The following is a 15,177-nucleotide window of genomic DNA, read 5'->3' as shown; positions in this document are numbered from 1 at the left end:
TACACCTGCAGCCAGAAGGGTAGGTGTGGGGTGGGTGGAATAGATATCATGTGCCAACTTTCTTCTGCAAAAAGATCTCCTTACACTGGGATGATCTTCCCATGGTTTTAAGAAAGCTTTGTGCTGCATTTCAGCACAAAGTGGTCACACCACAGGGGAGAATCTGGCTCTTTGTTATTAATAATGGATTGCCATTGTTTTGTAGTGTTAAAGTTTCTGTTCCAGAATGTGAAATCTCATGCTCTATTGCTATTTCTCTCCAAATGAAATTAAAAAAAATTAGATAGAAGTATTATATTAAAATTGCAAACTCACACCTATACCCTTTTCGCCAAAATAATTTTAGAAGCACAGAAGCTGTGTCTCCACCAGTCATGCAAAGACAAGAAAGAGATAATCTGAGTCTCATTACCATTTCTTGTTTGGCTAGTTCTAGTTTCCTCTCTTCGATTTCTCTCTGAAGCTGCTGCAGTTGGTTCTCCTTCCTTTTCTGTCTCTCCTGGCAATCCTTATACTTGTTTAAACATTCACTGATGTCTTCTTTTAGGGTTGCCTGCTCTCTAAGCAACTCATCCTGATGCTTTGTGGTATTTTTCAGATCCTGCATTATAGATCAAATACAAAATCAAGTGAATAGTGGCTCAAAATAAATTCTCTAAGGATCCTACACAAAACAATCCTCTCATTGGGCCATATTCTGCCAACCTTATGTTACCTTATTGCTTATGTCCAAACTTAACTATTGAGAATTGCAGGATTGGGAAAATTACTACAGAGTTGCAAGAGGACATATCTTAAACTGTGAAATTTATACTTTGGACATGAACATTGTCACAGATCAACCTTCCTTCCATGTTTTAACACCACCACCACAACATCTTGGATCCTAGTTAAAATGGTATTGTGCTCCAAGTGACTTGAGCTCATTTAGGATTTTTTCCTCTTGATGGAAGTCTAAAATATCTAAACAATCTGTAAGGCCCACACCCTTGAGCTAATATGCACAGATCCAGAAAATGGCTGTACTACAATACATACGTGAAAAAATATGAACCTTGGGGGACAACGAAAAATCATCCTTTGGTTTATGCTTCGGTGTTCGCATTGTTGTAACATAGTTTTTAATTTTTGATTAAGCATATATTTAATCTTTAAGCAAAGCTAACCTGTTCTACCAGCTGAAGTTGTTGCCTGGAGTCACTCAGTTCACCCGTCAGTGTGTCTAGCTCTTCCTTTTTCTCTGCAGAAAACAAAATATGTTTGGTAAAAGAAAAGAAAATAATCTGAATTGACAATCCATGAATTTAAGTGTGTGTGTGTGTGTGTGTGATGCACACACAGAAGGAACTTTCTATAATATTTGAAGAATGAGTCTAATAGAAAACTGTAATTTAACCCATGATACATCACTCAGCATGCTACATTGGATAACTTATGAACATACATTGTGGCTTTAAGTAAAAATATGAAGCTATACATTGTCACTTAAAATTCACAACTTTTCTTTACCTTGGAGATGCTGCTGTATTACTGCAATGTCTCCATTTAGTGATTTTTTGTGTCTGTTTAGTTGGTCAATTTCCTGTTTCAGTTTTCTGACATTTAAGTCCATTTTCTCTACATTAGACAGTGCAGCTTTGCTACTATCTTCAATAGCAGTTAAATTTCTGTAAAATGTGAAGAAAAAACAACACATTCTTGGTCTGTTTAAAATATTTGGCAAGGATTTAAAAAAAAAAAAAAAGCTATACTACTACAGGCAGTTTTATGGGAAGTAACATCTTCTGTCCCATTTCAAGACTGAACATGTTGCTTTCAAATGGTCTCTTACTACACTGCCGCAGTATCGCAGATGTAGCAAGTGTTCAACTGAAGTTTTAAACACAGGCACAAGCCAAAGTAGGAATGATTAAAAGACACCTCCACAGTAATGGACAGTATAGTCATTTATCCTTTTTTTTTTTTTTTTAAAAGGAACAAATTGTTCATGACAAATGCAAAAAGTAATTCTAGAGAACAAAAGCTTTCCAATCACTGATCTTTGAAAAAGTTTATTTCACCCACTTTTTAGTTTGTGACAATTTTCTCTCCAAACTCTGATAGTTTTCTTCAAGTTGTTGCTTTTCTTTTCTCAAAGATTCAGTGTTGTTTTGCAGAGTGCGCATTTGAGAAGCCAGCATCTCCTTTTCTTGCTGGTCTTTCTCAAGGAGCTGTCTCTGCCACTCCATTTCCCCTCTCTGATGCTGGGACAGTTGCTGGAGATTCTCTAACTCTAGTTTCTCCTATGAAATACGACACAAATACAGTATGTGTGTAACAGATGCAGATATTAAAGAAAATAAAACCAAGCTAACACCACCTTTCTGTACATCTGCACAGGACCTTTTATCCACAAAGTTCCCAGAGTTCATTGCAGCCTGCATATACAGCACTTACTACTCCTTTTACTAAACTATACACAAAGGCAAACAGCCTGTGATTTTACAAGTTATCATGAAATATAAACTGCACACTGGAACTTTCTATTGCATTGTGTCAGATTTAATTGAGATTCTTTGAGAGGAAGAATAGTGCAGTGGTTAGGGCACAAACCTGGGACTTGGGAGACTAGAGTTCAGTTACCTACTCCACCACACACCTACCTTTAGTACTGCAACTTGAGTCTTTTCTAATTCATTAACTTTTTGGCTATGTTGTAGTTTTAGACCTTGTAGTTCATTATTTTCAAGTTGCAACATTTCTAGAATGCGCTTCAGTTCTAATTGAAAGAAATAAAATCAAGTCAGTTATAGGAAAACCAAAATATGATGGTTGCAAAAATGCATTAAAAACAGGATTCACCTAAATGAACTTTGTTGCCAAGAGTGTCCCATTCACTAAAGGATCCACTTTAGAATTTTTAAGAATTCACAGTGTTAATGACTTCTGAAAACATCAATGGGCACACTTCCTCTGCACTGAGTGAAGTAGAGAAAATACAATATTTGACAATGTAATGAAAGACTGTATTACAATGTATATGCACAAGAGTTTTCTAATTTTTGAGTGCTTAATTTTGCAATTAGTGTTCTTTAAATGGAGATTTTTATATGTAATTTCAAATATATTGTACCACATCCTCATTGTAACAGTGGCTGGCCCTTTAAGGCGAGTCAGGGCCTAGTCTACTTATGCTGGAATTCATTATGGAGAACGAGCCCATCTTGGTCTACCTGGCTGACTGCCAGCTAGCTGACTAATGAGCACCCAAGCCTGATAAAAGGCTATCAAAGTCAGTTGAATAAGGGTCTCTAAAGGAGAGGAGGTTTTAGAGATGCTAGTGGGATGATGATGTATGATGATGACTTCCTTCTTAATCTCTCCAAGCTGCCAGGTGAAAGGAGTGAGTAAAAAGAGAATACCTGCGGAAAAGCTGGCTGAGGGCTACAACTGGTCTGAAGTATAACCCAGCTTCAGGAGAGCTGAGGACTCCTGATTTAAGGAGAGAAGCCCCAATCCGCAAAAGGTACTTAAGCTCCTAAATACACATTTAGGTTCTGCTGTGAACCAAAAAACACTCCTGCAAACTCTGTAGGTGCCTAAACTGACTTGGCATGTAAGTTTTTGGAGTAGAAGTGCCCTTAGAGCCTATATTTGTGCCTCAGGCTGGTGTCTGGATGTCTGTCTCCCACCTAGGCTGCACAGTGGCTTACAAACTGGAGAAGATAGGTGGATGAACCTTGTGTGCAGGGTCTGATCCAGCAGGTGTACTCATAGAATAGTCAAAGGGCCAGACAGTGGGAGGGGGAGGGAATAAGTCTGTAGCCTGGTGGTTAGGGAGATGGGAGACCCAGGGTTCAAGTCTCCCTGCTCCAGTCATTCTTTCATTATTTATCCACAGTGGCACAGTTTCAACAGGAGACACTGAAGGAGCCCCACATCAAAATATTTCATAGCTGAGTGGTTAGAGCACAGACCTGAGAGGTGGGAGACCCCTGTTCAAATACTTTCTCCCCCTCTGACAGAGAAGGGGGAATTGAACAGGAGTCTCCCATATTCTAATCAAGTGCTCTGACCACAGGGCTAATAGTTATGAACTAGGCACCACCACCACTTCATCTCACTGCCCCTCCTCCATTTTGTGTGGCATGAGGCAGGTACCTAACTCATTCCTGCAAGGAACCACTTAGGTGCCTAAGCTGCCTGAGGTTCCGGTTCAGGGATCATTAAGCAGAGAAAGGCACCTCTCTGAAGCCCAGACTTAGGCCTTTCTGTGAGAACGGTGAGGCCTATGATACATCCTTCTTGTTGGCATCTTCCATTGGCTAGCTTAAGGCAGCTCCACGCCTAGCATGTTGGTTTTTGTGGATTGTGTTCTAAGGTGCCTATTTCTCCCCAATCACTGTACACTGAGCCTAAGTGCCTTACTCACGCTTTGTGGATCGGTGTGGTTCCTGTGATTTTTCTAGGTGCTGCAACGCTCAGTGCTCTAACGCCTAAGTCCCTTTGTGGATCTGGGCCAGTGAGACTCTTTGAATGATAAGCCAGCTCTGGGAGGAGAGCTGGGGACTCTTGAACTTGGGAGAGAATGCTTGTCATTATTAGCACCAGGGTCAAAAGAAGTGTTGGACTTGAGGAGGGGGTTTTGTGCACTATAAAAAGGAGTTAATGAGACCCTGAACATGGTGAATCTTGGTCTCAGAACCCATGTCTGAGTAAATGATTTCAACTGCCAAGAGGGTGCTGTGGGCTGTGTAAGTGTAGGGCCACAAGGGGAGGAGATGTGCTTGAGGGCAGTGCCCCATCACACACATGTTTAGTGAAAACCCATTCTTAATTGAAGGGGGGAAAAGAAGGACTTTCACTTCTGAAACTTCTAAAGATATTTAACCCATGACAGGTTTTCAATAAAACTTTCATTCAAATTTTGACTTCATTCCAGAAAAGAAATGTAAAGCAGTATGTTTTAAGCAACTTCTTTGACAAGTGTCTGATAATGCTAATAACTTGAAACAGTTTAAAAATCATTAGGAGCTGGCAAAGAAAAAAAGCAGAACTTGAAATGTTCTTAAAAAAAATCTATGTACATGCCAAGCCTGTACAAATAATGTATCATGGCATCAGAGACATACCTGTCTTATGTTTAGTTATTTGCCCTAGTACTCCCTGCAGATTTTCTTCTTCTTTTCCAATGTCCTGCTTTATGAGGGAAAGGTGTGTTCTTTTTTCATTTATCTGGGCGTTCAGCTCTCCTCTCTGAGCATTCAGCTGTTCCAGAAATGACCTTACTTCCTATATCAATATGCCAGGGTTAAAATCATATTTTAAAAAAATCCTTAGCTGTATTGCTAACAAGAGATTAATTCACTTCGAGTTATTTTTTTAAAATCACCATTCTTGCTGTGTTTACTTTTTGCATTTAATTTAGTTTGGATAATAAAAATAGACTAGTCAGTTTCACTTTAGCACGTGTTTTAGCACAATGCTGCAGTGTTTGGGTTGCAAACATGAAAGAACGTTGTCATTGCAGATCTTTTTTGAAGAAATATTTTAACTGAAAACATTTCTATTGCTCTTGAAGTCTGTAAACTTTTGATTTCACAGACCTACATGACTCTAACTATCTCTTAAATAAACTTAAAGAAAAAGCTTTACAATATCAGTCTTGGTGCTGAATTTTAATTTCACAATACCAGGGCAGAACTGACAGCCTGGGCCACTAAGATTTCTTTCTTTCTACCAGAAATGTATACATCTAGTATCACCAATTTTCTTCCAGAAAACAGGATAAAAGACTGATTTGTTTGTTGTTGTGTACGGGATATATTACACAGACTGGCCAGATTAGTTTTTCTTCACCAACCATTTGTCCTAACAGAAATTGTAGCTACATTTATCCAAACCAATGGTTCTCAACCAGTGGCTGTGGGGCACGTGCAGCCCAATCAGCACACAGCTGCAGCCCATGTGATCTCCTCAGGGCCATATTGGTAGTGTATATATTGTGTGGATGCGGCCCACAATGGTAAATAGATTGAGAACCACTGATCCTGACATTTCCGTTTGATAACAAACACACCCACTACCAAAAAGTAACCAAGGGACTGATTCTGTACTTTAACTGATCCAGATCAGGCCTTTATGCATTAGTATTATCAAAACTGCAAATTTTTTTTTTTAGGGGGTGGAGAAATTTTTTGAAAACTTCATGAAATATTTTAACTTTTTTCCTTTCACTGAACTAAACTACACAGATAAACAGTTAAGAACTGTTAAGACGTTTGAAAATTTACTTTTATTTGTCGTCGTTTATCAGTAACTTCAATCTCCCCTTCTTGAAGAGCTTCTTTGAGGTTTGCTTTCTTATGAGCAATGTCGTCTTGAAGCAGGTGCAGCTCTTCTTTTTTTTGACCCAATAATCGGTCCAAGAGCAGCAGCTCTTGCTGGTTAGCGGCTATCTACAGTACAAAAATAAATTAACAATCTTCTGCCTAAACCACTTTCATATCTACATTAAAATATGTCAGGCTGTCAAATTATTGCTAAAGAAGGTGTCTTTCTTGGAAAGTTCAAAATATAATTTTTGTGACAGCACTGAGCAGCACAGCATGGGGAGGAGGTGACCAGTCCTCTGTGGAGAAAGAAGTGGTTTGGGACAATTTAGAAAAGCTGGACAAGCACAAGTCCATGGGGCCGGATGCACTGCATCCGAGAGTGCTAAAGGAGTAGGCGGATGCGATTGCAGAGCCATTGGCCATTATCTTTGAATACTCATGGCGATTGGGAGAGGTCCCGAACGACTGGAAAAAGGCTAATGTAGTGCCCCATCTTTAAAAAAGGGAAGGAGGAGGATCCTGGGAACTACAGGCCAGTCAGTCTCCCCTCAGTCCCTGAAAAAATCATGGATCAGGTCCTCAAGGAATCAATTCTGAAGCACTTAGAGGAGAGGAAAGTGATCAGGAACAGTCAGCATGGATTCCCCAAGGGCAAGTCATGCCTGACTAATCTAATTGCCTTCTAGAACGAGATAACTGGCTCTGTGGATGAGGGGAAAGCAGTGGACTTGTTGTTCCTTGACTTTAGCAAAGCTTTTGACACGGTCTCCCACAGTATTCTTGCCAGCAAGTTAAAGAAGTATGGGCTGGATGAATGGACTATAAGGTGGCTAGAAAGCTTGCTAGACTGTCGGGCTCAACGGGTAGTGATCAATGGCTCCATGTCTAGTTGGCAGCCGGTATCAAGTGGAGTGCCCCAAGGGTTGGTCCTCGGGCCGGTTTTGTTCAATATCTTCATTAATGATCTGGAGGATGGTATGGATTGCACTCTCAGCAAGTTTGCAGATGACACTAAACTGGGAGGAGAGGTAGATACGCTGGAGGGTAGGGATAGGAAACAGAGGGACCTAGACAAATTAGAGGATTGGGCCAAAAGAAATCTGATGAGGTTCAACAAGAACAAGTGCAGAGTCCTGCACTTAGGACGGAAGAATCCCATGCACCACTACAGACTAGGGACCAAATGGCTCGGCAGCAGTTCTGCAGAAAAGGACCTAGGGGTTACAGTGGACGAGAAGCTGGGTATGAGTCAACAGTGTGCCGTTGTTGCCAAGAAGGCCAATGGCATTTTGGGCTGTATAAGTAGGGGCATTGTCAGCAGATCGAGGGACGTGATCGTTCCCCTCTATTTGACATTGGTGAGGCCTCATCTGGAGTACTGTGCCCAGTTTTGGGCCCCACACTACAAGAAGGATGTGGAAAAATTGGAAAACGTCCAGCGGAGGGCAACAAAAATGATTAGGGGACTGGAACACATGACTTATGAGGAGAGGCTGAGGGAACTGGGATTGTTTAGTCTGCGGAAGAGAAGAATGAGGGGGGGGATTTGATAGCTGCTTTCAACTACCTGAAAGGGGGGTTCCAAAGAGAATGGATCTAGACTGTTCTCAGTGGTAGCAGATGACAGAACGAGGAGTAATGGTCTCAAGTTGCAGTGGGGGAGGTTTAGGTTGGATATTAGGAAAAACTTTTTCACTAGGAGGGTGGTGAAACACTGGAATGGGTTACCTAGAGAGGTGGTGGAATCTCCTTCCTTAGAAGTTTTTAAGGTCAGGCTTGACAAAGCCCTGGCTGGGATGATTTAGTTGGGGATTGGTCCTGCTTTGAGCAGGGGGTCGGACTAGATGACCTCCTGCGGTCCCTTCCAACCCTGATATTCTATGATCTAGCAGAACCTGTTGAAGCTCTGATCCTCATTGTGCTAGGCACAGTATAGACACACAGATTAAAAAAAATAAAAAAGTCTCTGACCCAAGAAGCTTACAATCTACAGCCCCAATCCAGCAAATGTTTATGCCCATGAGTAACTTTTATGCATATGTGTTGTCCCATGAAGCTCACCAAGATTACTTATGTGCACAAGTGTTTGTGGGATGGGCCTTAGTTATTACTAGAAGCAACAGGTGGAAGAGAAGGAAGTAGTAATATATTCAAACTATCAAATTAAACTTGATGTCTATACAGCATATTTTCTGCAAAAACTCCATACAGTAATGTGGAAGGCCTACCTACTAAGTATTACAGTAACTTTGTGGATTTTTTGGTACAAAAATGGAACAGCTCTTCAATTTTAATGTATTCAAATTTGAGATTAAAGGAAACTTGGACTATAACATTATTTCTACTGGTAAGTTTTATATACTGTTCAGCCCTGATTTCTTGACAAGTACTTGACAACAAGTGACAACAAAGAGTGCAGAATAAATGGGCATGTCATCTGCACGTCAAGAAGGTTTTGGCTGGTGTGAAAATGCATTTATCAATGCACAGGTGTATATAGTATTTAATTTGTAATATGTATGGACTAGCTATTTAAAAATAGTAAAACTTCATGTTGAGAAGATACTGACACTAAAATAAACCTAAAAATTAGGCGATTCTGACCGCAAAAAAATCAGAACATAATGGATTCTACTTCCAGTGCATGGAGTGGGTATATTTTTTTTTCTTTAAACTTACCTGATCTTTCAATCTTTCCAGCTCAGTTTTTTTGCCTTGAAGAATATTTTCTGCTTCTTTAAGAATTTGAAGATGATGATCTTCATTACCTTCTGCAACCTGAATATCTTCCTGCAGCTTCTGAAGACTGATTATTAAATTTAGGATTAAAATATGTTCAAGAACACCACTTAGGTAGTCCCTTCACTTTGCCATTAGGTGAACTAAACAGATGTTTAAAATAAATTAAATTAAATACTTACCTTTCAGTCAATATTTCTATCTTCTGGCTTAAGGACTGGAACTCAGAATCTCTTGCTGATACAACTTTATTGATTTCTTTCAAGATACCTTCTTGTTTAGTCTTGTGCTGTTCTAAATCCCTCGTATCTGCCTGAAGCAACCTGAAATACATTCATTATTTCTCATAATATCACAGCATTAGGTCTCCGAAAACAACATGAAACACACCTTCTTTTGTTCCTTCCATTTCATGAATCTACATTACATAGCACCAAAAATATTAAACATAAACCAAATGTACCTTAACTGCTGATCTGCTTTCACAAGCTTAACAGCCATCTCCTGAGCTCTTCGCTCTAGCTCCTCTGCATCAGTCTCAGTACGAGACAAGTGTTGCTTGGCATGACTGTACTTCTGAATAGTTTCTTTGGTCTAGAAAAGAAATGGATTTTTTTTTAAGTTACTGAAACGAGATTCACAGCAATTCCATTTGGTGGTGTCACTTAAATATAGGTTGACCAGATAGCAAGTGTGAAAAAATCAGGATTGGGGCGGCGGGGAATAGATGCCTATATAAGACAAAGCCTTGAATATCAGGACTGTCCCTATAAAATCAGGACATATGGCCTCCCTACTTAAATAAAAAGGCTTATTATCTGAGTATGGCAAATTGGCACACTTGGTTTGAAGGAAGTTTATTAGTAATGAGGAGGGAGGGGTGATTGATTGATATACAAAAATGAAGTCATAAAATGAAAAATTTCCCCTGGCTTTTTAAAGTTAGTCACAGAAACCCAGACAGCTGCCATTTATACATTTATAAAATAATGAATAAGAACTTGCCTTCACATCTCCCTCTCATCAAAGCAAATGAACAAATTTAGATTCAGATCTAACCATCCTTAGCTGCATCTGCCTTGCACCATGAAAATGAATATTCTACCCACTTTAACACAAATATCTTCCTTAAACCAAACAGATAAAATACAGAACAATTTACTTTTCCCCGGGTACTTTCAAGTTCAGTTTCAGCTTCCGCAAGAAGTCGATCTGCCTCCCGGAGCTCTGCCCGTCGTTTTCGAAGAGTCTTTTCTATACATTCAATTTCATCTACAATGTCTTCGTGATGTTTGAGAGATTTTTCTAATTCTAGCTCCATAATAAGACTGTCAACATGTCCTTCAATGAAGTCCCTAAAAGAAAGGGAGGGAGGAAACAAACAAACCAATTAATTCAAAAGTCAAATGCAAAAGATCTGACCAATCTTTCAAAAGGTATACTCTCTTACAGAAAGACTACAGAAACAGAAGTTGTGCATAGTAATACAGTGGACCCATCTTCACCAATAGATTTTGAAAAGTCTATTAATCTTTTAACAGGCATACTTTTAAATCCATATAACATACTACTCTTACTTGCGTTTACTGCGTTTCTGGGCTGTCTTACGTAGCTCTGCTACTTCATGCTCCAGCTCTTCTCTTTCATGCAAGAGATCTTCAATGTTTTGATGCAATTTTCCCATCTCTTTATTATGTTTATGCTCAGATACTCCTGTCCACTTATATTCACATCTCTGAGACCTTAAACGATACACAGTATCTTCTAGTCTTGATATTTCCTTTTCCTAATGCATGCAAATACAAAGGACAAGACTGACTCTCCACAACAATCCTCCATAACAAATATGTTCCAAGGCAAAGCTAATGTTCTTTGAAACTAGAGGAGCTGCTGTATTCCTATGCTGTGGGACTATATAAAACTTTTAATCTGAAGATCTCAGAACACATGGAAAAATGGAGGCACTGAGGATCAAGAGATTTACCCAAGATATAACGGTGATCTAGCTGCAGGGTTATGAATAAAAGTCACATCTTATTACTTCCAGGCCTGTGCCTTTATCTGCGGCGCCATATAATCTCCACCTGGATAACTCCAACTGTATATCTTCTGTTCAACAGACACCAGACAACATATCCCTTTGAAAAACATATCCCTAGGAACTGTCTTCCAGTAAACTTTTAAAGTCAGATGATACTCTGCAGGAATATATGGATTTAGTGAAACCTTTTTATGTTCGTCAAATCTGTAATCCATGAAATGATTAGATGGAATAATGAATACTATGTTAGCTAGAGAAAAAACATTGAGGGGGAAAGTTAGAGATGTTTAGAAGTAGAGTCAGTAATATTTGTGTAGTTTTTAGTTTTACAAATTTATTTTCAAACCCAACAGGTGATGATACTAAAAAAACACCACCACCTATATTGAGTCAAGTGTATACAGCTGGGCCTGCGCCATACACGTACCAAGTCATGATGTTCAGGCACATTGCAGTGAAGCACTCCAATAGGAATGAGAGGGACAGAAAAGTTAGCAGGTACAGGGCCATAAACAATCTGAGCTCCAGTAGGAGGTGGTCCAAAGATAACTGTTCCAGGAGCAACTGGTCTACCATTGGTTGGTATAGGAGGAGGTCCATAAACTACAGTCCCCTGAGGTACAGGGGCACCATCTGGAAGGACAGTATAAATAACTGAACCAGGAGGTGCTACAAAGGGAGAGTCACTGGGAGCATTCATTTCACCATCGCCTCCATTATCTTCTCCATGTTCACCATCTTTAGAGAGAAAAAAATCAAAATTGTAATTTCTTTTTTAGTTAACAATATTATTTATTATGCATCTCCAAAAGAAAGGCCCTAAATCAGCAGTTATGTTTGTTCAGTCTGAATACTTAAAAGCTCAACACTAATAAAATATTTTTGAAAAATTCAGTCACTGATGCTCAGAAAATTCACTCTGAACTTTAAATAAATAAGCAGTTTGTATTTCCCTAAACATCTTAGTATGATCAAACTAACATACGTTTATTGGAATGTGATTTGGACAACCCACTCCTGACTGGGGAATAAACCCAGCATCCTCTTGCAGTGGGTGAGACATAGTCTTCCTTCCTGATTTGCCTGCCCTGGCAATGCCAGGATGAGACAGGATACTGTAAGCCAACTCCAGAGTCTTTTGTGCTGGGAGAACCAGGAGTTGAGACCTAAAAACCCAAAGAGCAATGCAAGTTTAAATTCTAGAAGTAACAAATATGGAAAAATAAACATCTGATTACAAATGTTTGCAAACTGGTCTTCAGAGAACTGGTTGATCACATTGTGCTTTTTACTGGTTGCAGCTGCTACACTGCAGTAAAAGATAGGAACTTATTTAAGGCATATTTAGTTATGTCCATGTAAACAACTGGTGTGGCTGCCATAGGGTTGTTATGAGATCACAAGTTAGAAGGCAGATGACAAACAAGACAATCTTTGTACAAAAATTATCTGCACTATGAAAAAGTCTGAGAACTTATTAGATATGGCTCCTTTTGGACTATTACAATAGCATTCCTATCATCAATAGTTAGGGCAGGAACAGTAATTTAAAAACTAGATTTGGAGGTCTGCAATTTTTTTAAAAAAATAAATCCCCACACAACTTATTTTTTGTTTTAAGCTTTTTGTTGATGTTTCTCCACTACTCCAGTTAGTGAAGTTGACATTGAGTAGATGGGGATTTAAATGGGCTATCAGGTTAGCAATAAAGGAGGTGTGCTCTGCTTGGAATGTTCAGTAGCTTTCAAAACAGTTAATTAAATCATTAAAATGAATTTTGAATACAAAATTGAAAAGGACGCAGTCAGTAGCTATTTTGAGAACTGTCCTAGCTTTAAATAAGTGTATAGTTTAGATTCTGTGCTAATCTGAGATTCTTCAAAATTTTGTTTTAAATAAAGTCTTGACAGTTGACCTTTAAAGTTACATGTTCCTTGTTGTCTCAGGTGTGGCTTAAATTAAACGATGAAACACTATAACATGCACTGGAATGCTGCTAATTTGTATGACTAAGTGGAAAGCCCTTTGCAAAGTACTGAATTTTGCAAAGAGCTGACTTTTAAGAGACAAGACTGTGCATGACTGTACATACTTCAGTGTAGTGTAAGGACTAGTCCACATGTGTGGTGTAGAGAGAACATGCCAATATAAATATGCAAACATCGACTATCATGTGCTGAAAAGCTAAAAATCCAAATTAACAAAGTTCTAAGAAGCTGTATTATGGAACATATATTTTGTACAGAATATGAGGTATGAAAAATTAATGTTGGTATTCCAACATTTGTCTATTTTACACCCATCAACTTTCCCTCTAGTTCCTCTTCCAAATATTAATGAGGTTCATAATAGAATTTTTCCATATCAAACTACTTTCCACAAAATCCCATGTTAGTTTTCATACTTGTGATAATGATGGCATATAATACCAATATCCCCTTCTTTTGAATGGATCTGCTATACCGGTGATGTAATCATTCTGGTAAGAAAGGGCATGTCTGAGTGCTGCAATTTCATCCAGTAAATTGTCTATTTCATCCTTGTTACCTGTAAAAGAATAACATGGTTACATAACCATAGAATGTACTTCAGTAAAGCTGAATGCTCTATTATAGTTATGGAGGTACCCAGAGGTCTATATATTTGAGATAATTAAAATGCAAATTTAAAGTCCGCCACACCCCAATACATTTTCTTTCTGCATTTTTTCGTACCAGTAGCACAATAGTTATTACCCAGCACTTCAGATAAACACCAGACACAATAAATTCATCTTTAGATGAAGGAAATTTAGTACTTAAGTACAGAGGAAACTTTAAGACTTCTGAAATTACTTAAAATGCTTCTAAATTCATTCATTCTTTTTTATTAAACTTGGTCATGAACAGACCTCTGAAATCAGTTGTGAAATGAGATTTCCATGCTTCCCCCTCCCCCACCCAGCTACAAGGTAGGTTTCTGAAATATCTACTGAATGTGTAACACCGATAATGTGGTTTGGTCATTAAAGTTGGGCATCAGTACTCCTAGACTGTTTTTTAGGTCTGCCACTTATGTGCTGTGAGACCTTAGTCAAGGTTGCAGAGGTTAAGTAATGCTTCCTCATCTGTGGGTGTGATGATAATATGCACCTATATCACACGCAGCGTGTGTGGTTTAATTCAATAATATTTGCAAAATACCATAAGAACCAAGATCCTTCATCCTGGATGAAAGAAGCTACATAACTGCATTATATGCATGATAAGCACATTATGGAAGCGTAAACTTACTAGATCCTGCTCACTTCATTTCCATACACCCATACCCTTTGCCCCCACCCCTCGGAAGTAAAAAACAAACGAACAAAAACCTATCTAGGAACAAAGTGTGCATCTTAGAAACCCGCGTTCAGAAGCCTCACAGAATGGACTATTAGAGTTTTGAATACACCCCCAGGTATATGAAGCAAGCAGGTGGTGAGAAACATGGGGTAGAAATTTATTTCTCTAAGCCTGTGCTGGAATGCAAGGTGCAGAGACAAAAGAAGAAAGTATTACCTGCTCTGGCATTGTCTAATAAGCTTTTTAGTCGGTCAATTTCTGCTCTCTGATGTTTCAGAGTCTGGTTTAATTTATCAATCTCAAACTTCTGAAAACTTGATGCAACAGCTCCGGCATCAGGTTCTTCCATTTCATACTGAAACGATTTATAAAAAAAAAAAGTTTAAAATCAAAACTGTCTAATTTATAAAGCCTATTCTAGAAACACCTCTCATTAAATAAAAAATTCACAAACTCAGCCTGTGAATTTGCTGTAAGAAAGATTTCCCCTTCTCCTCCCAAATGATTGTGACTATGCAATTACCTACATAAAGACATTTTACCAAATGATAGTCATAGGAGAAAATCAGCTGGACTAACAGAAATGAGTATGTGGAAAAGTCCAGTACTAAATTTAAAAAGAAACCCAGCCCTAAAAACCTAAAACTGTAATTAGGAAGTCAGTAATTTAAAAAGTTATCATTTAATCATAGAACTGGAAGGGATCTCGAAAGGTCATCCAGTTCAGTCCCCTGCAGACGTGGCAGGACTAATTAATTAT

At 38.7% G+C, this 15,177-nt stretch overlaps 1 protein-coding gene across 12 annotated transcripts in view; it reads right to left on the bottom strand.

Moving 5' to 3' along the window:
- Positions 1–15,177, bottom strand: part of CNTRL (centriolin) — a 58,529-nt gene that overhangs the window by 10,153 nt on the left and 33,199 nt on the right. For 11 of the 12 annotated variants that reach the window (XM_073314949.1, XM_073314955.1, XM_073314952.1 and 8 more), the window contains 16 exons: positions 14,634–14,772; positions 13,499–13,641; positions 12,080–12,260; positions 11,522–11,832; positions 10,631–10,839; positions 10,216–10,408; positions 9,517–9,647; positions 9,236–9,376; positions 8,994–9,120; positions 6,273–6,437; positions 5,112–5,271; positions 2,643–2,758; positions 2,065–2,282; positions 1,510–1,667; positions 1,167–1,240; positions 413–601 (listed from right to left, as the gene is read on the bottom strand). In XM_073314949.1, coding sequence (XP_073171050.1) covers positions 413–601; positions 1,167–1,240; positions 1,510–1,667; positions 2,065–2,282; positions 2,643–2,758; positions 5,112–5,271; positions 6,273–6,437; positions 8,994–9,120; positions 9,236–9,376; positions 9,517–9,647; positions 10,216–10,408; positions 10,631–10,839; positions 11,522–11,832; positions 12,080–12,260; positions 13,499–13,641; positions 14,634–14,772 — 2,655 coding nt within the window. Of the gene's footprint in view, positions 1–412; positions 602–1,166; positions 1,241–1,509; positions 1,668–2,064; positions 2,283–2,642; positions 2,759–2,853; positions 2,958–5,111; positions 5,272–6,272; positions 6,438–8,993; positions 9,121–9,235; positions 9,377–9,516; positions 9,648–10,215; positions 10,409–10,630; positions 10,840–11,521; positions 11,833–12,079; positions 12,261–13,498; positions 13,642–14,633; positions 14,773–15,177 lie in introns of those variants that run through there. The other variant, XM_073314960.1, reaches the window with a different exon arrangement.

Source organism: Lepidochelys kempii, chromosome 16 (genome assembly GCF_965140265.1).
Source record: "Lepidochelys kempii isolate rLepKem1 chromosome 16, rLepKem1.hap2, whole genome shotgun sequence".
Lineage (NCBI taxonomy): Eukaryota > Metazoa > Chordata > Testudines > Cheloniidae > Lepidochelys > Lepidochelys kempii.
This window is presented reverse-complemented; position numbering and strand designations above follow the sequence as displayed.